The sequence below is a fragment of the Cervus elaphus genome, chromosome 19 (genome assembly GCF_910594005.1).
Source record: "Cervus elaphus chromosome 19, mCerEla1.1, whole genome shotgun sequence".
NCBI classification, from domain to species: Eukaryota; Metazoa; Chordata; class Mammalia; order Artiodactyla; family Cervidae; genus Cervus; species Cervus elaphus.
The window spans coordinates 3,040,095-3,056,115 of record NC_057833.1 but is presented as its reverse complement, the minus strand read 5'-3'; the positions used below and the strand labels follow the sequence as shown (position 1 = coordinate 3,056,115).

At 47.2% G+C, this 16,021-nt stretch overlaps 1 protein-coding gene across 1 annotated transcript in view; it reads right to left on the bottom strand.

Annotated features, from left to right (window-relative positions):
- GYG1 (glycogenin 1) overlaps positions 1-16,021 on the bottom strand; it is a 36,763-nt gene that overhangs the window by 10,638 nt on the left and 10,104 nt on the right. The window contains exon 5 of the mRNA XM_043874634.1: positions 8,631-8,757. Coding sequence (XP_043730569.1) covers positions 8,631-8,757 — 127 coding nt within the window. The remainder of the gene's footprint in view (positions 1-8,630; positions 8,758-16,021) is intronic.

The following is a 16,021-nucleotide window of genomic DNA, read 5'->3' as shown; positions in this document are numbered from 1 at the left end:
AAATTTTACCAGCCAGGAAAAAAAAAAAAAATTGGGTACATATCACAATTGTCTCTAAATTACTGAGAGCCATTCATTCTGACCCACTACTGGGGATTTGTCTCAGCTTGCACACATCTCTTAAAATAAGTGTTCTAATTTTAACTTGATAGAATCTCAAGAGTGACGTCCAGATCACAAGACATAGTTTGAACCCAAGCCAGCAATAATACTGCTTAGGTTAGCCGTTAAAATAATCCCTGTGACCTGGTGTTACCAAAAGATCAGATAGAATTTTCACGACCAGTTGAGAAGTGCAGCTGGGAAGGTGTGGACGAGACGGCAGGACTGGTCAGAGCGGAATGGGAAGTAACCCACGATGGCGCACACAGAAGCATTTTTCAATTCTCACGACGCTCTCTGCGTGCGGTGTTCACACAGGTTCCAAGAAGAGATGTGCAGCGCTGCCAGCCCAATCCTTCCCGAGGAGACGCGGCCGCCGTGCCACTCATCCTCCGACCATTTCAGTGACTCATGCCCTCTGGCCTGGGGCCCCTCACTCGTATCCCCTCAGGCTCCCTCTCACACACAAACCCAAACCGATCCCCATCGTGGATCCGCCACCTCTCCTCTCTCACCAAAAATTCCCTCCTCTTACCCACTCGCAAGCTCGATCAAGAGTTATAAAGCCAAGTGCCCATGGGGTGGGCTGGTCGTGCAGAGAGAGGAGCTGGTGAGGGGAGGTCAGGGCGTGAGAGCTTTTCCCATCACCAGAAGACAGCTGCTACCCAGCAACAGACAACTGCAGCCTCCAGGGACCCACCCAATCTTTGCCTTTCAAGCTAAATTAAATAACCCTCCCAACTGTGCCCTGGAAATGCCAACCACATCAGTACTCAAACCCAGACTTTAATAAGCTCGACTTGGGACTTCCCTGGTGGTTCAGTGGCTAAGAATCTACCTGTCAATGCAGGGGACACAGGCTCCATACCTGGTCCGGGAAGACCCCACATGCCGCGGCGCGACCGGACCCAAGCGGTGCAGCTACTGAGTCGGCTGCACCCTCGAGGAGCCGCTGCAACGAGAGGCCCGCACCCGGCGATGAAGAACAGCTCCCGCCCTCTGAGTCTAGAGAAAGGCCACATGCAGCAATGAAGACCCAGCGCAGCCACCAACAGACAAACATTCAAAGAAAATAACCTCGCCTCGGACCCTGTCAACTCCGCCACCAGCCTGGCTGGCTTCTCCTCACAAAGTAGCAGGGAGGGGCCACGAGGTAAGGTCACTAGGGAGACGCTCCTGGGGGTATCGTGTCCCTCTCAGCCTCTTCTGGCCGACTGCTCATTCACTCACTAGATCAAAACAATACCGCCGCCTGCCTGCCTCCGTGCCACGCGGCCGTCCTGCCCTGGGCTGAAGCCACGCCCTCCACACGTGCGCTCAGACACACTCCTCACCTACTCCAGGGCATCACTCGGCAAGGCTCCCTCCAGGTTCTTCAGTCCTCTCCCCCTCCTGGATCATTTCCATCGACACGCAAACATGCTGCACCTGCTTCCATCCAAAAACACCACCACCGCCGTCTCTCGCTCCAACATCCTGATCCAGCTGGGAGCCCCTTTCCCTTCTCTCTTTAATTAAATGCGTCAGAAGGGCTCCATGTGTCCCTTCCCTGGACCTGCTGGGATAAGCTTTCCTCCTCCAGCAGCTGTGTCCCTGCCAAAGTCGCCGGGGACCCCGCATTCTGGGTCCAGGGCCGCTTCACATCGGCCGCCTACCTGGCTCACCACAGCTCCTGGCCCGGATGGCTCGCTGCCCCTCCTGAGGTCCTGCGTGGCTTGTGCAAAGCCTGAGCGAGCAGGGGCTCTCCTGCCTTGCGGGCGTGGTCGCTGGGTCCTCTGGCCGCACATCTTCCTGCCCCAGGGCTCGGTCTGCAGGACTCTTCCGTATCACAGCCACTCTCTTGCTGATATCATCTTGTCTCCCAGCTATAAATATCACTTACATGCTGACAGTCCTGGGGCAACGTCTCACCCGACCTCTCCCCTGAGCTCCCCACGCCTGCACCGACTCCCCTCTTCCACATTTTCACTAGGATGTTTAATATTTGCCTCAAAACTTCACACACCGCATACATCTCTGGTCGGTCCCTGCTCCTAAGAACCGGCTTTGCTCACAGTCTCCTCCATCTTGGGAAGGGGCAGCTTCTCCGTTCCGGCTGCTTAGGTCCCACACTGGTTAACAGTATCTCTGACATTCTTCTTCACATCCTGCTAAAGATCTGACCTTTTTTTTAAGGACTTGGAAATTTGCATTTCATGTGAGATTCCCTAATTTTAAGCATTAATAACTGAGAAAATTAAAAAAAAGAAAATTACGTTAGGAAGACCAAACATATCTGTGGGACAAATACAGCCTTCAGCCCACCGGCTTGAGACCCCCGAGGAGCCTGAATCTTCCCCTCAGTCCCCACGTCCTTCCCCTCCCACGAGCTCCCTCTCCTGTGACATGGTGTTTCTCAGTCAGAGTCCTGCCCGTGAGACATCACTCCTTGGACCCTTCTGTGCCTACTGTCAGAGCAGCCTCTGAAGGCCGCAACGCGACTGGCGTGGAAGCATCCCGCTTTGTGACGAGGACCCGGGCCGCAGAATGGGCCACAGCAGTAAGATCTGAGGACAGACCATCTGACAGGCGCTTAGGGGTGAAGTCAGAAGCACCCAATGGCTGTGCTGAGACGTGGGGCACCAGGGCCCGGCAGGCACCCGACACCCAGAAAGGAGGATGATGTCCCTGGGACCACAGATGCAATTCCGCGACTGAGACCATGCTGACCACACCATGGGATGCACGGGAAGCTCTGCCTGGGGCCCGGCAGGCACCCGACACCCAGAAAGGAGAAGGATGATGTCCGTGGGACCACAGACGCGATTCCGCGACTCAGACCATGCCGACCACACCATGGGATGCACGGGAAGCTCTGCACGCTTAAGCATTTGCCAGGCTGCTCAGATTACAGCGCCCTCATTCATTTTTCTGGTCCTCTGTGAGCAGAAGGCGGGCACCCTCCATATGCTCCACGCTGGGTCATCAGTAAGAAGACAGCAAATGGATGAAAAAATAAGAGCCATACCAACTACGGCTCCTCAGGGTTCTAGGAGAAGATGGAGGAGGATGGAAAGAAATGAGCACAGATGACCTGTATCTCCAATGACAACAGTCCCAGGCAGAACTGGAGCCAGGGGTCTCTTAGGCATCAAGCAAAAATAACCACATCAGAAATGTGCGTACACAACCAAAATGAGGACACCAAAGGTTCAATTTCACTTTCAGAAAATACTGCCTTTAAAGAGGCTTGGAAAGGTTTTAGTGAATAAGCTACATTTCTGGGAAAGAAATAATGGATATGAACATCCTCCGAAACATTTAAAGCAGCAAACAAGTGGAAAGGAATATTTTGGGTCTGTAGATCTAGTTTCTGAGATTAGATCACTAGGCCAGGCCTTAGATCATATTTAAACTCAAGTAAATGGGTAAGTTAAAATATTTATTTGGAAATTATTTGGCAAATCAAGTGTTTTAGTCAATCAATTTGACCAATTAATGCGTATGGCAGTTTGAAGCAATACCATAGAATTCTTTATCTTTGCTCTAGGCCAATTTTATACAGCATAATATAACATAAACAGTTTTTAGTCAGTGGATTTAATAGAAAGCAAAAATGGAACTAAATGGCTGATTTTAAAAAGACTAATGAGATTTCACCCAGCATTATGTACAAGCCAAATTCTATGCTATATGGATAAAACAGGCCCTCCAGATGGAGAAAACATAAAGAAACAAATATTAACTAGGAGCCTGCTATTTCCCAAATATTATGGGAGGCATTTTCAGAAATATTATTTCATTAAGAAATACATTTATGAGCTTGTTTTTCAACACATATATTACAAATTAATTGAAAAGTTCTAAGCCAAGCATTTTGGTTCTCAAGTTATGCAGTACTAAACAGGATCTTCTGCTACAGAAAATATTATTAATTTGGCATTTCAGAAGCTATGTTTGAGAATCCATTCGAAGTGGTAAAACTAGTACATGTGTTTCCTCTGTGCTCTGTGCCATCCAAACAGTTTGCAGAGAAAGGCTTTAGATATGCTACCTCTGTGGCTCAAGTTCATGTTAATTTTGATTCATGTCAGGCCATTCTTTTGCAGAAACTTCATGTGAGAGCAAAGGCTACATTGCTCTAAGATATCCAAGGTGGTGAGATTCTGGGGCATCCAAATACTGTCTTGGCATTCTCAAGGCACACAGTTGCTAGGAGCTGGTGAGCCAGATTCTCGACTTCTTCCATGAAGCCTCTAAACCACTCCTTAGTTTCATTTCACGGGCCACCACCTGTGCTGTCCTGGGGGAGGCCGGCACACCACAGGGCCACTGGTCCTGGAGGCCAGCAAGGTCATCCTGAGCCCAGCAGTGGGGCTTGGAATTCACTCGGAGTTCCCAGCTCTGCACACGGTTCTTGGTCAGGCAGACTGCAGCCAAGAGTTCATGACTGGCTGTGTTGTTGTTTACTTGCTAAGTTGTATCAGACTCTTTGCAACCCCATGGACTCATAGCCCACCAGGCTTCATGGGATTCTCCAGGTAAGAATACTGGAGTAGGTTGCCATTTCCTTCTCCAGGGCATCTTCCCAACTTAGGGATCAAACCCGCATCTCCTGCACTGGCAGGCGGATTCCTTACCACTGAGCCACCTGGGAAACTTCCAAGATTTGGGCCACAATTTTATATTAACTTAAAACAAAAAAAGAAAATGTAACTGCCTGCCTTTTTAGCCCTTCCCAGTTCTAACAAAAACATAAGGAAAAATGTCTCTGGAGACGGATATCTGCAAAACAAAACAAAAGAATTTTCTGGCAAAGGGAAGGGAAAATGAGTTCTGTGATCTGGTTTCCGTATCCCTAAATAACTAGCAGTGGGGAGAGGCAAGGCAGCTCTCTGAGAAGCCTCATTACCAAGACTGTGGGGCCAACCCCCGCCCAGGGAGAGCAGCTCGGAGGCAGTGTTAACTCCCCTCAGGTCACACACCAGCTGACTCAAGCTGGTGCCGGGGCTGCTCCTAGCCTCCCAGTGCGCCATCTACACTACAGTTATGGCCATACACCAAGCAGATGTCCAAAATTAGCACTCATCTCTAGAGTCAGGAAGAAGAAACCATCCTAACTGTTTTGGTAATTTAGACCCCAAACCGTTGTGCTGGGAAATTCATTTAGAGGATATGAAAACCACTGGGATTCTGAGAGAGGTGGCCAAGATTCCAGCAAGTAAGTCTATCTTCTCCCCAAATAACTTAACTCGGCTCCACCTGCTTCTTGTTCTTTGTCAAAATAAAATGAATGCAAGCAGTGTATGTGCAAACCAGGCTTATCACTAAAGGGACAGTAAGTTCAACCTTGGTAGGAAAATGAAAATCAGAGGGAATCTCAATGAACCATAGTGGAAATAAGGCCATGTTATATGAAAAATATGAGTCTTTAATCTCTGTATCAACACGGTTTGGGAACAGAGTTCAATAGGGAGGATGTCAAATTCATGTTTCCCCAGTACAGTCATCTCAGGACACAAGCTCGATGAGCAGATTTGAGTGGAAAGGGGCACAGAATTGCTCACACCACTAATGATTCTTTCTCTTTTGCATGCTCACCTTAGCTTGCTCAGCTGAAGCTAGTCAATTAAATTAAGCAACTGCCCTCTTATAGAGCAATTCAGTTCTAGAGGGCTTTCAGACTGTGGTGCTGGAGAAGACTCTTGGAGAGTCTTCTTGGACAGCAAGATCAGACCAGTCACTCCTAAAGAAAATCAACCCCGAATACTCATTGGAAGGACTGATGCTGAAGCTGAAGCTCTAATACTCTGGCCACCTGATTCGAAGAGCTGGCTCACTGGAAAAGACTCTAATGCTGGGAAAGATAGGAGGCAGGAGGAGAAGGGGACGACAGAGGATGAGATGGTTGGATGGCATTATCGGCTCGGTGGACATGCGTTTTAGCAAACTCTGAGAGACAGTGAAGGACAGGGAGGCCCAGGGTGCTGCAGTCCGTGAGGCTGCAAAGAGTCGGACATGACTCAATGCGGGAACAGCAGCAAAGGCACCACGCTTTGTAGGAACACTGTGAGCTATGCGGCAATAAGGGCTATGAAGAATCAGGCACAGAGAAAATATTATCCTTAGTGAAGTAAGTCAGACAATAACAAATATTCTATGTTATCACTCATTTATAGAGTCTAAAAAATAACAATACAAATGAATTTATATCCAAAACAGAAACACACTCACAGACATAGAAAACAAGCTTATGGTTACCAAAGGGGAAAGCGGAGGGGAAGGAACAAGATAGGAATTTAGGATTAACAGATACAAACTACTATTCATCAAAAAGACCAACAAGGATATAGTGTAAGGCACAGGCAATTATACTCAATATCTTGTAATAACCTTTACTGGAATATAATCTGAAAGAAATAATCACTTTGCTGTATATCTGAAACTAAAAGCAAAACTAGAGAAAATCAAGTCCACGCTTCCAAGCAAGACAGGCTTGTACCTCACAAGGCCAAGGACTAGAGGCCAAGATCATGCATCTCCTGGTCCATCCCTTGACAGTGAATTGTGTCCTATTTGCTTCACTCAGACCACAGTTGGTATGTCTGAGAGGCTGTCTGTTTTGTTCTAGGAAGGAAGAGGCTGCAGTATGTCAGAGACACCGTCCAAGAGAACAGTTAGGGAGGAAAGAACACAAGATACTTGTAATCTTTATCTGGGTAAGGCGGACAGAGTCTGCCCAGAAAAGAACACAAAAGGAAACATTTCTGCCTCAAAAAGCCAGGCATGCTCATCCCCGTGGGGCAAGATATCTGGAGGGGACTTCAGATAATGAAACACAAGGAGAGAAAGACCCTTTGTTTTCTGCTCACTCAGGAATGCCCAGGCGGGGCTCAGAGATCATGGGCCTTGCCCAGCTCAGCAGAGAGTGTCTGTCACTGCTCACGGCTGTGTCTCAGGATCAGCCTGACAGCTTGGCCTCCGCTCAAGAAGCCTGAATCATCTTCTTGGTTGCACACGAATGAGTCAGAGGCTAGAGGACAGGGCCCAGGCCCTCACTGGGAGACAAGCCATTAGTTGGGCTGTATTAGCTGCTGGATCAGAAACACACAGGGAACGGTGTGAAATGAGCACTTTACGTGTACGAACTGCTTTATCCCAACAGCCTGACGAGGGAGGTTATGACTTCCCTCCTCATTTTACACATGGGGGACTGAAGCCAAGAGCCTTCCCCACACTGCAGGGAAATGGCAGAATGAGGAACCACACGCTGCTCCTCAGGCTGAGAGATCACCTGCATTGCTAGACCCCCTCCCAGACACAGAGGACGCATCGCCTGCTATTACTAAATGCTAAGGGAGGCTGAAGAATTGATGCTTTTGAACTGTGGTGCTGGAGAAGACTCTTGAGAGCCCCCTGGACTGCAAGGAGATCCAACCAGTCCATCCTAAAGGAGATCAGTCCTGGGTGTTCATTGGAAGGACTGATGCTGAAGCTGAAACTCCAATACTTTGGCCACCTGACGCGAAGAGCTGACTCACTGGAAAAGACCCTGATGCTGGGAAAGATTGAGGGCAGGAGAAGGGGACGACAGAGGATGAGATGGCTGGATGGCATCACCAGCTCAATGGACATGCGTTTGGGTAAACTCCGGGAGTTGGTGATGGACAGGGAGGCCTGGCGTGCTGCAGTCCACGGGGTCGCAGAGTCAGACACGACTTGGTGACTGAACCACAACAAAGGGAGGCCAGCCTCTCTCAGCTCTTCACGTGATTGCCTCCGTTAGGCAGGGTTAGTGGCTCAGTCACGTCTGACTCTTGGCGACCCCATGGACTGTGCAGCCTTCCATGCTCTCTCTCCATGGGACTTCCCAGGCAAAGAATACTGCAGTGTGTTGCCATTTCCCTCTCCAGGGAATCCTCCCAACCCAGGGATCAAACCCCGGTCTCCTGCGTTGCAGGCAGACTCTTTACTGACTGAGCCACCCCACTGAGTGTTCACGATAGCCTCTGGAGGACACCGGGGATGTGTGTTCAGTAACAAGCCCAACTTCTCCTGAGCTGCGAGTTCAGTAACTAGTAACCATCCAGGAAGTGGCTTCTCCAGGATGTGAAGTGAGGGAGGCCAGCTCCACAGGCCCTGCCCTTGACCATGACACCACACATCTTATGCCATCCCCACCACCACCACGGAGAGGGTTGTTCACACCCTCATTTTAGACAGCTGAGGCTCAACAGCTTGTACAAGGCAGAAGTGTTCCTGACCACGACAGAGAGGTGATTCACCAGAGGGCCTGCCATCCCAGGAACCAATGGGAACCTTTTCCCACAGGCAGCTAAGGGCCCTCTGGGTTCCTCCAAACGTAAAGCGATGGACACCAGCAAGGCCCCTCCCCATCAGAGCCAAGTTTCTTAGGAGAGAAAGGACTTTCCTCAGAGTCTCCATCTGTTTTTGCCCCAAGAATGACACTGAGGCACCCCCCTCCCCAAATCGGAACCCCAGCCCCTGCCCTCAGCATCCCACCCCACAGGTAAACCCTTGGCACTTACGCTTTAAATGCTGGGAGGTAGGAGTATATAGAAATGCTGCTGAGGTTATAAATAAATGGCAGGTGTTTTCTGATATCTGTTGTTGCCCAGCTGCTAAAAAACGTATTCAGTAAACCCTGGTCCCCACCTGAAAGAAACAAACAAATTACAGTCACGGACGTCAAGGACAGGTCAATAATTTTACAGGAATATATAACTGGGCCTTTACAAAGAGGTCCTAATTCTATTTTTTTTTTTTTTTTTCTGGCCGTGCCTCAAGGCTGGTGGGATTTTAGTTCCCTGACCAGGGGTTGAAGCCAGGCCCTCGGAAGTGAGAGCCCAGAGTCCTAACCCCTGGACTGCCAGGAAATTCCCACCAATTCCATTTTAAAAATAATAAATTCTATGTCAGGCTCCCAAAGGACATTTTAGAGGGTAGCCATCTCCCTGAGTTAATTCATTAATTGAGCAAATACTGACTGCAAAGCTGCTATGTGCCAGACCACCAGCCCAGGCACTCGAGAATCAGCTGTGAGCAGAGACAGGGCCATCATCGAGGACAGCCTGGGGAGGCTGGGAGGCCCCACTGTCAGCAAATCCAGAATCCACAACACCCCGGCAAACGGGGATGAGGGCAGTGAGGGAAAGTCCTGAGCGCCCCGAGGCGTGCGGCAGCGGCGTGAGACGTGGTCTGGCAGGCGGGGGCAGGCCTCCACGCGGAGGCTGTGTGTAAGCCAGGACTGCCTCCACACGCAGGGTGTCCGAGGGCGGCACAGGCGGGCCGACCGCTGCAGCCGGGGAGAAGGCGGGCAGACGGTGCTCCGGGCAGAAGGCAGCACCGCAGGCCCGAGGACGGCAACACACGCAGCTACGGAAAGACGGCCTGGAAGGCGGCCTGCAGAGCAGGGCGGGGCTCACCTGCCGCCAGGAGGGTCTCCAGGAGGCAGGCAGCAACTAGACCACCCGGGGCTGGGAGTTCAGACGGTTCTTGGTCAAAGATTTTAGGCTTTAGGTTAAAGGGTTTCTCTGGTGGCTCAGTGGTTAAAAAAAAAAAAATCCACCTGCCAATGCTGGGGACAACGGCGTGAACCCTGATCCAGGAAGATCCCACGTGCTGGGAAGCAACTACGCTCGTGCACCCCAACTACGAAGCCTGTGCTCTAGAACTGGGGGGCCACGACTGCTGAAGTCAGCACACCCTGGGGCCCATGCCCTGCAACGAGAGAAGCCCCCACAGGAAGAAGCCCGCACACCATACCTGGAGAGCAGCCCCCACAGCACCAAGGACCCGGCACAGCCAAAACAAATGAACACATAAATGAAATACTTAAAAAAAAAAAAAAATTTGCTCTCTGACCTTTTAAAGGAAAGAGAAATGGTACAGAAAAAGAAGTCAAAAGCAAAAGAGAGCAAACTGGGACGGCAGAATGCTTCTAAGCCCCCAGCATGGATGGAAGGCTGACGGACAGCGGGCCACGTCCCACTGGCGCAGCCTCCGGCCACCAATCACACCTCCAAGCAGGTGAGTCCTCACTGGGCTAAGTCAACAGCAGCCACAAACGCTTAGCGCAGTGTCCTGGGGCTTCCTGGACCTCACGCTTTCCTCAGAGAGTGAGGACCATGCCGTTCACTTAAAAGAAATAAAACAACGAAAATCTCAACAGCTAAGAACAAGACCTAAATCACAAACACACAAGTAACTAAAAAGTCACTAAGACACTTCAAAACACATTCAACCAGAGGCCATGTGCTTCTCACCTGCCCAGAACCAGGGTCTCCCGTGAATCAGAACAGCAGCTTAGGCGTGCGGGTGTTCACAGGTGTGTGTGTGTGTACTCGGGAGGGAGGAAGGGTGACGCCAAGGAGAATCCTGCTCTTTCAAATTGCAAGCCTGGTTAACCACAGTTACTTCCCTCCCCGGCTAGCTCTGCACTTAGACCTAGTTTCCTCTCTAAACATACCCGAATTGGCTGTCATTATTATTTGATTTTTCTTGGTTCTGAAAAAGGCTTTAAAGATCTGGAGATGCATTTAACATTCAGAGCTAAGTAGCAAGGTCAGGGCACTAGGTTTAAAGTCCAAATGTACCTCACCTAGCCTCTGTGTGTCCCATCCTTTCCACATGCCGTCAATCCACTCTATGGATCAAAGGCATCATTGAGCAACTGTCTGGAGTGACCTCACATGGAGTCATCTCTCTGTTTCAGAAAGTTCTGAGAGGCCCCCATTACTTAAGGGACAAGTAGCTCAACAGAGAAGCGAGGCTGGTGGACTGCATCAATGCATCAGTTCCTGTTGCAGAATTACAACTACACAAGATGTTACCACTGGGGGAAACAGGGTGAATGAAGTGCATATGGGGTCTCTCTATATTTTTTTAAACTGCATGTAAATCTACAGTTCACTCAAAAATTTTTTTTTAAAGTTCAAAGATTAATGTGGCTAAAATGCAAAATGCCATCAAGAACTGTCCGTTATTAGATTCTAGATTCCACAAGGACAGAGATTATGGCTCTTTCTGCTTATCACTGTAATTCTAGCAGCTAGCAGAATGCCTTACACACGGGTAAGTTATTTGTAGAATGAACAAAAGAACCATGAAGACGGACATTAATGGCAGAAAAGTTGAAACAACTTGAATATTCCAACACAGAAGAGTGGTTAGTATACTGTGATACTAACCACTCCCAACATTATTCAGCCATTAAAACCAGTGGTTATAAAGACCATCAATATACTGTGGAATATAAAAATACACAATAACACACATTATAACTAAGAACATACGTGTGTGTGTGTGTGTGTGTGTGTGTGCGCGCTCAGTCGTGTCTGACTCTCTGTGACCCCATGGACTGCAGCCCGCCAGGCTCCTCCGTCCACGGAATTCTCCAGGCAAGAATACTGGAATGAGTTGCCACTTTCTTCTCCGGGGGATTTTTCCCAACCCAGGGATCGAACCCTCATCTCCTGGGTCTCCTGTACTGGCAGGCAGATCCTTTACCACTGAGGAAGCCCCAAGAACATACACATTCCTACCAGAAGAAAATAAATCCAACAGCAGCAGCAGTGTGAGGGGACTGATGTTACCGATGTTCCCTCACTCCAACTTTTCATTAATATTGTTACATTATTTTTGTAATTCTAGCATATTAACACTACCACTGGGGAAAGAATGAGAATTGTGCCAAGACCTTTTCTTTCCATTTTTCACTTATTTTCAATATGAAATATATTATCAAAACAAAAATATATGTGTAGGTTATAAAGCATGCAATAACACTAAATATACCCAATATCCAACTGAAAAACTCACACATTATCAACACAGTTTAAATTCTCTGTGGGGGGTTCCCTTACCCAATTTCACTGCCCCTGAACCCAGAAGGAGCTATTTGTCATGAAATTTGTTTGTAATTATCTTGATTTCCTCTACCACATATGTGTGTCTCCAGACAATATATATTTTCACTTGTTTGTGAACTTTATAAAACTAGGTATCACACTACATATCTTTTTCTACCACTTGGTTTTTCCTGCCACATTTAAAGACTTTTCTTTTAAAATTAAGCAATTCCACTTAAAATGACTACTGACGACATTGTAACGCAGAGAAGAAATCCGATTCCATGAAGGTCGGAAGGGTAAGCATAAAGCAGAACTCCCCAGTCCGACAGGGTGAGCCTGGGAAACAGGAGTCAAGAGTTTTGCTGATCCCTCAGAGCCCCTGGCCAGCTGCCTCCAGCCACAAAAGGCTGCTTCCGTTCACTCCCAGGTACCCTCCCGACACCGTCAGCCCTCGGCTGTGTGCCGACGGCAGGGCTGAGAAGCACCGCTAGAACAGGAAACAAGCGAGAAGTGGAGAGGCAGGGCAGCGGACGCCTGAATCAATGGTGCTCATTCAGCTGGTCAGTCCTCAAACCTCAGCAAGGACCCTGCCTCTCAGGGCGCAGAACATACAGACCATGCAACTTCCACGGCCACTGACTTCATTATGTGACTATGCAGGGTGCCCCTTTAGTCAAAAGTCGTGGATTAGAAATAGAATTAAACACCACCGAGAAGTCTATGGCTTCTTACATAATTTTTTAATTCAGCCACCTAGCCATCTTCTTCCAAATATACAACTGCAGATCTCAAGATCATGCAAAACTATGTTTTAGTTTCACCAGAAGAGTCTGTGTTTGGATCCATCAATCTCGCTTCATTAGAAGTCCCTAAACTCGAGCTCCCTTTAAAGCAGAATGCAGATCTAAGCAGGCCTGTGCTACGAGACACACGAGGGTGTAACAAAGGCTGCTGAATTTTCTAATGAAAACCCCACGACTTCTGTCCAGCGCAGTCTAGTCAGGCGTCCAGAGGCAACTTTATTTATTTAGACAGGTTAAGACACTGTTCATCTCAATCAGCTCAGAACCAACGAGCATGATGAGCGGACACGCCGGCAGCTGTGACCCAGCAGGCGTGGGTGTGGAGGCACAGGTGAGAGGCAGAGAAAGGAAACGGAACGAGAGGCGCATGACACCTGTTCTGCAACAAAAGCAAACAGCAGAATTCTCTATCTTCCTTCCCCCAGGCTGGCCAAGGGCTACTGATAACATTACAGCCACTGAGGGTTTCCAGGTCTTTAGACCAGAGTCATGAACCTGATAAACATGAACATATTACCGCACTTAGCAGAACCTGTGTCCCTTATTTTATGAGACAGAAACGGAATTGAGTGCTGCTTTGTTTTTTAACGTGTGCACTATTCAACGCTTAAGTATTTCGTGCGCTTTCCCATAGCTTGTTGGCAGCCGGCTTGCCTACTGTGAATAGCAGAGCATGGGTGGGGGATGCATTTTGGTTTAAACGTGAACCTGAATTTCTTAGCCCCAAGGAAATGTTCCCCTAGAACCATGTTGCTCAACACAAGGATTCAGAAGCAGGGGCATCACCTGAGAGTTTGACAGAACCGTGGAAGAGCAAGTCCCAATCCCACCAGACCCACAGAACCAGAATGCTCATTTGAATCCTCAGATGCTTTGCTTGCATATTAAAATCTGAGAAACACTGGTCTAGGGTCTTTCAGAGAATGACCCTTTTTTAATTTTATTAGAGAATGTAACTCTCAGAAATGTCATTTCTATAGAAAATGTCTGAGGTTACATAAATTACATATAGGTACTATGATGACTAAAATAGGCTCCAGCTTTCAAATGGTTCTCAACCTAATCAGGGAGTAGAAGAGCATAAATCAAGCAAACAATTTACAGCAAAATATGCTTAATGTTATAGGAGAGGGATGGGCTTCCCCAGTGGCTCAGTGGTAAAGAATCCACATGAGATGCAGGTTTGATCCCTGGGTGAGGAAGATTCCCTGGAGAAGGAAATGGCAACCCACTCCAGTATTCTTGCCTGGAAAATCTCATGGACAGAGGAGCCTGGCAGGCAACAGTCCACGGGGTCACAAAGAGCTGGACACGACTTAGTGACTGAACAACACAGACAAACGCTGAAATGAAAATGAGACTCGCTCCTTAAGACGGAATTCCCGTAACATGCACGGCAGGTGTTCTCACTCTTGCCTACAGAGAGCGTGCCAAGGATACTAAGTTACTGTTTGTGAATGTTCCAGCTCTTGGGGACATTTCCATCAGGTTTACTAAGGATCATCGGATTAACCCAGGTGGCTCATGGGAATCCAGGTACTTTGAGCCCTGGTCTTAGCATCACTGCATCTCGCTGGCCTCAATCCATTTAAACCAAGAACGATTGATTTATTTTACCATTTCATGTTTGGCTTTTGTTTCTCACTTTAAAAAATATTTGTAATAATCAAGCTATTAAATAATTACATAGATGCTGCTGCTGCTGCTGCTAAGTCATAGATGCAAGGGAACATTTATTTGTGGCTTAAATTTCACTTTCTCAATTTAAGGCAGATCCTAAGTCTAGATTCTTTTAGCACTCTGAATTTATCAGATTCATGATTACATAATTAACTGTGTAATTAGGTGTTAAATGTAAAGTCTCATAAAATATACAATATACAAGCTTTATACAGGTAGGGATAAAAATAAAACTGTATTATTTACTTATCTATTCCTAGCCCTTAAACTTAGTATCTTCCCCAGATGAGGAGCTCAAATGATTTTTTTTCAATACTATAGGAATGGATTACAGAAATGAAGACAGAATTAATCATTTGCAAAAATACTTCTAGACCCACAAAACAATTCGAGACTATCAACTGTGCTGCCGATTAAAAAAGACAAAGTAATACTTACAGACACAGAAAACAAACTATGGTTGCCAGTGGGGAGATGGAAGTGGGGACAAGATGGGGGTCGGTGGGTTAAGAGGTGCCGACTGCTATGTACAAAATAAGCTACATGGATAGACTGTCTGGCATGAGGAATATGGCCAATATTTTATAATAACTATGTAACCTTTAAAAACGGTGAATCACTATGTTGTACACCTGAAACTTACATATATTATAAATCAACCATATCTCATTAATCAAATAAAACACATCTGCTATTTTAACAATAAAAAGACAAAATATTTCTAGACATTATGGTTTAGAGGGGAGAAACAGTAGCCGCAGAGATAGAAGACTTAACTGTCCTCATCTCTAAAATGAGGAATATATCAACTGCTTTCTCTAGTCAGGGCAATGAATTTTAAGTCATTAATCTGTAATAAAGCCAGTATAATATTTTCCTCCACCCTGTACCATTCCTAGGATATATCTTCGTGAATGTTGCAGCATGTGATGGGCCACTGGAAGTGAAGACAGAAAACTACACTCATACAACCCAGCCCCAGCTTCAAGAAAGACTGTCTGCTTCAGACCTTGCCAGACTGTCTGGCAAGCGGCTGTCTGAACTGTATCGATGCTGGTGCCCAGTACAGCCATATAGCAGACCTTCAATAAATATCTACTGAATTAATATATTAACGAATAAATAAATGACTACTTCACAAAACTGTTAAGGAATAAATGAAGAAGTAAAATGACTCCTCGAAGAGCCTGGACACATGAACACTTTAGTTCTTCCTTCCGTCTCTATTTCTCAAGAGTTCATGATCTCTGCTGGTTACAAGGCTAGAAACAGATGGCTAAGTTAAAAAAAAAAATCCTCATGGGTGGGTACAGTGAGATGAAAACAGCTCTTAAAAACTGTGTGTACTCATGTATTTTGCTACATGATATGACTTTTGCTTTTCATCTTTATTCAAGACACTACCCAAACTATCAATTAAAATTTAATTACTGAATGATATAAACACAAGAGAACAGAGTAATTTTCAAAGCGACTGACAACACAGCTTAAGGCCCACAGAGCCACAAGTAGCCTAGTCTGTGGGCAACTGGGAAAGCCTGCCATGAGCATCTGTCAAGGTCGAACCTTGCAAGTCAGAGGACC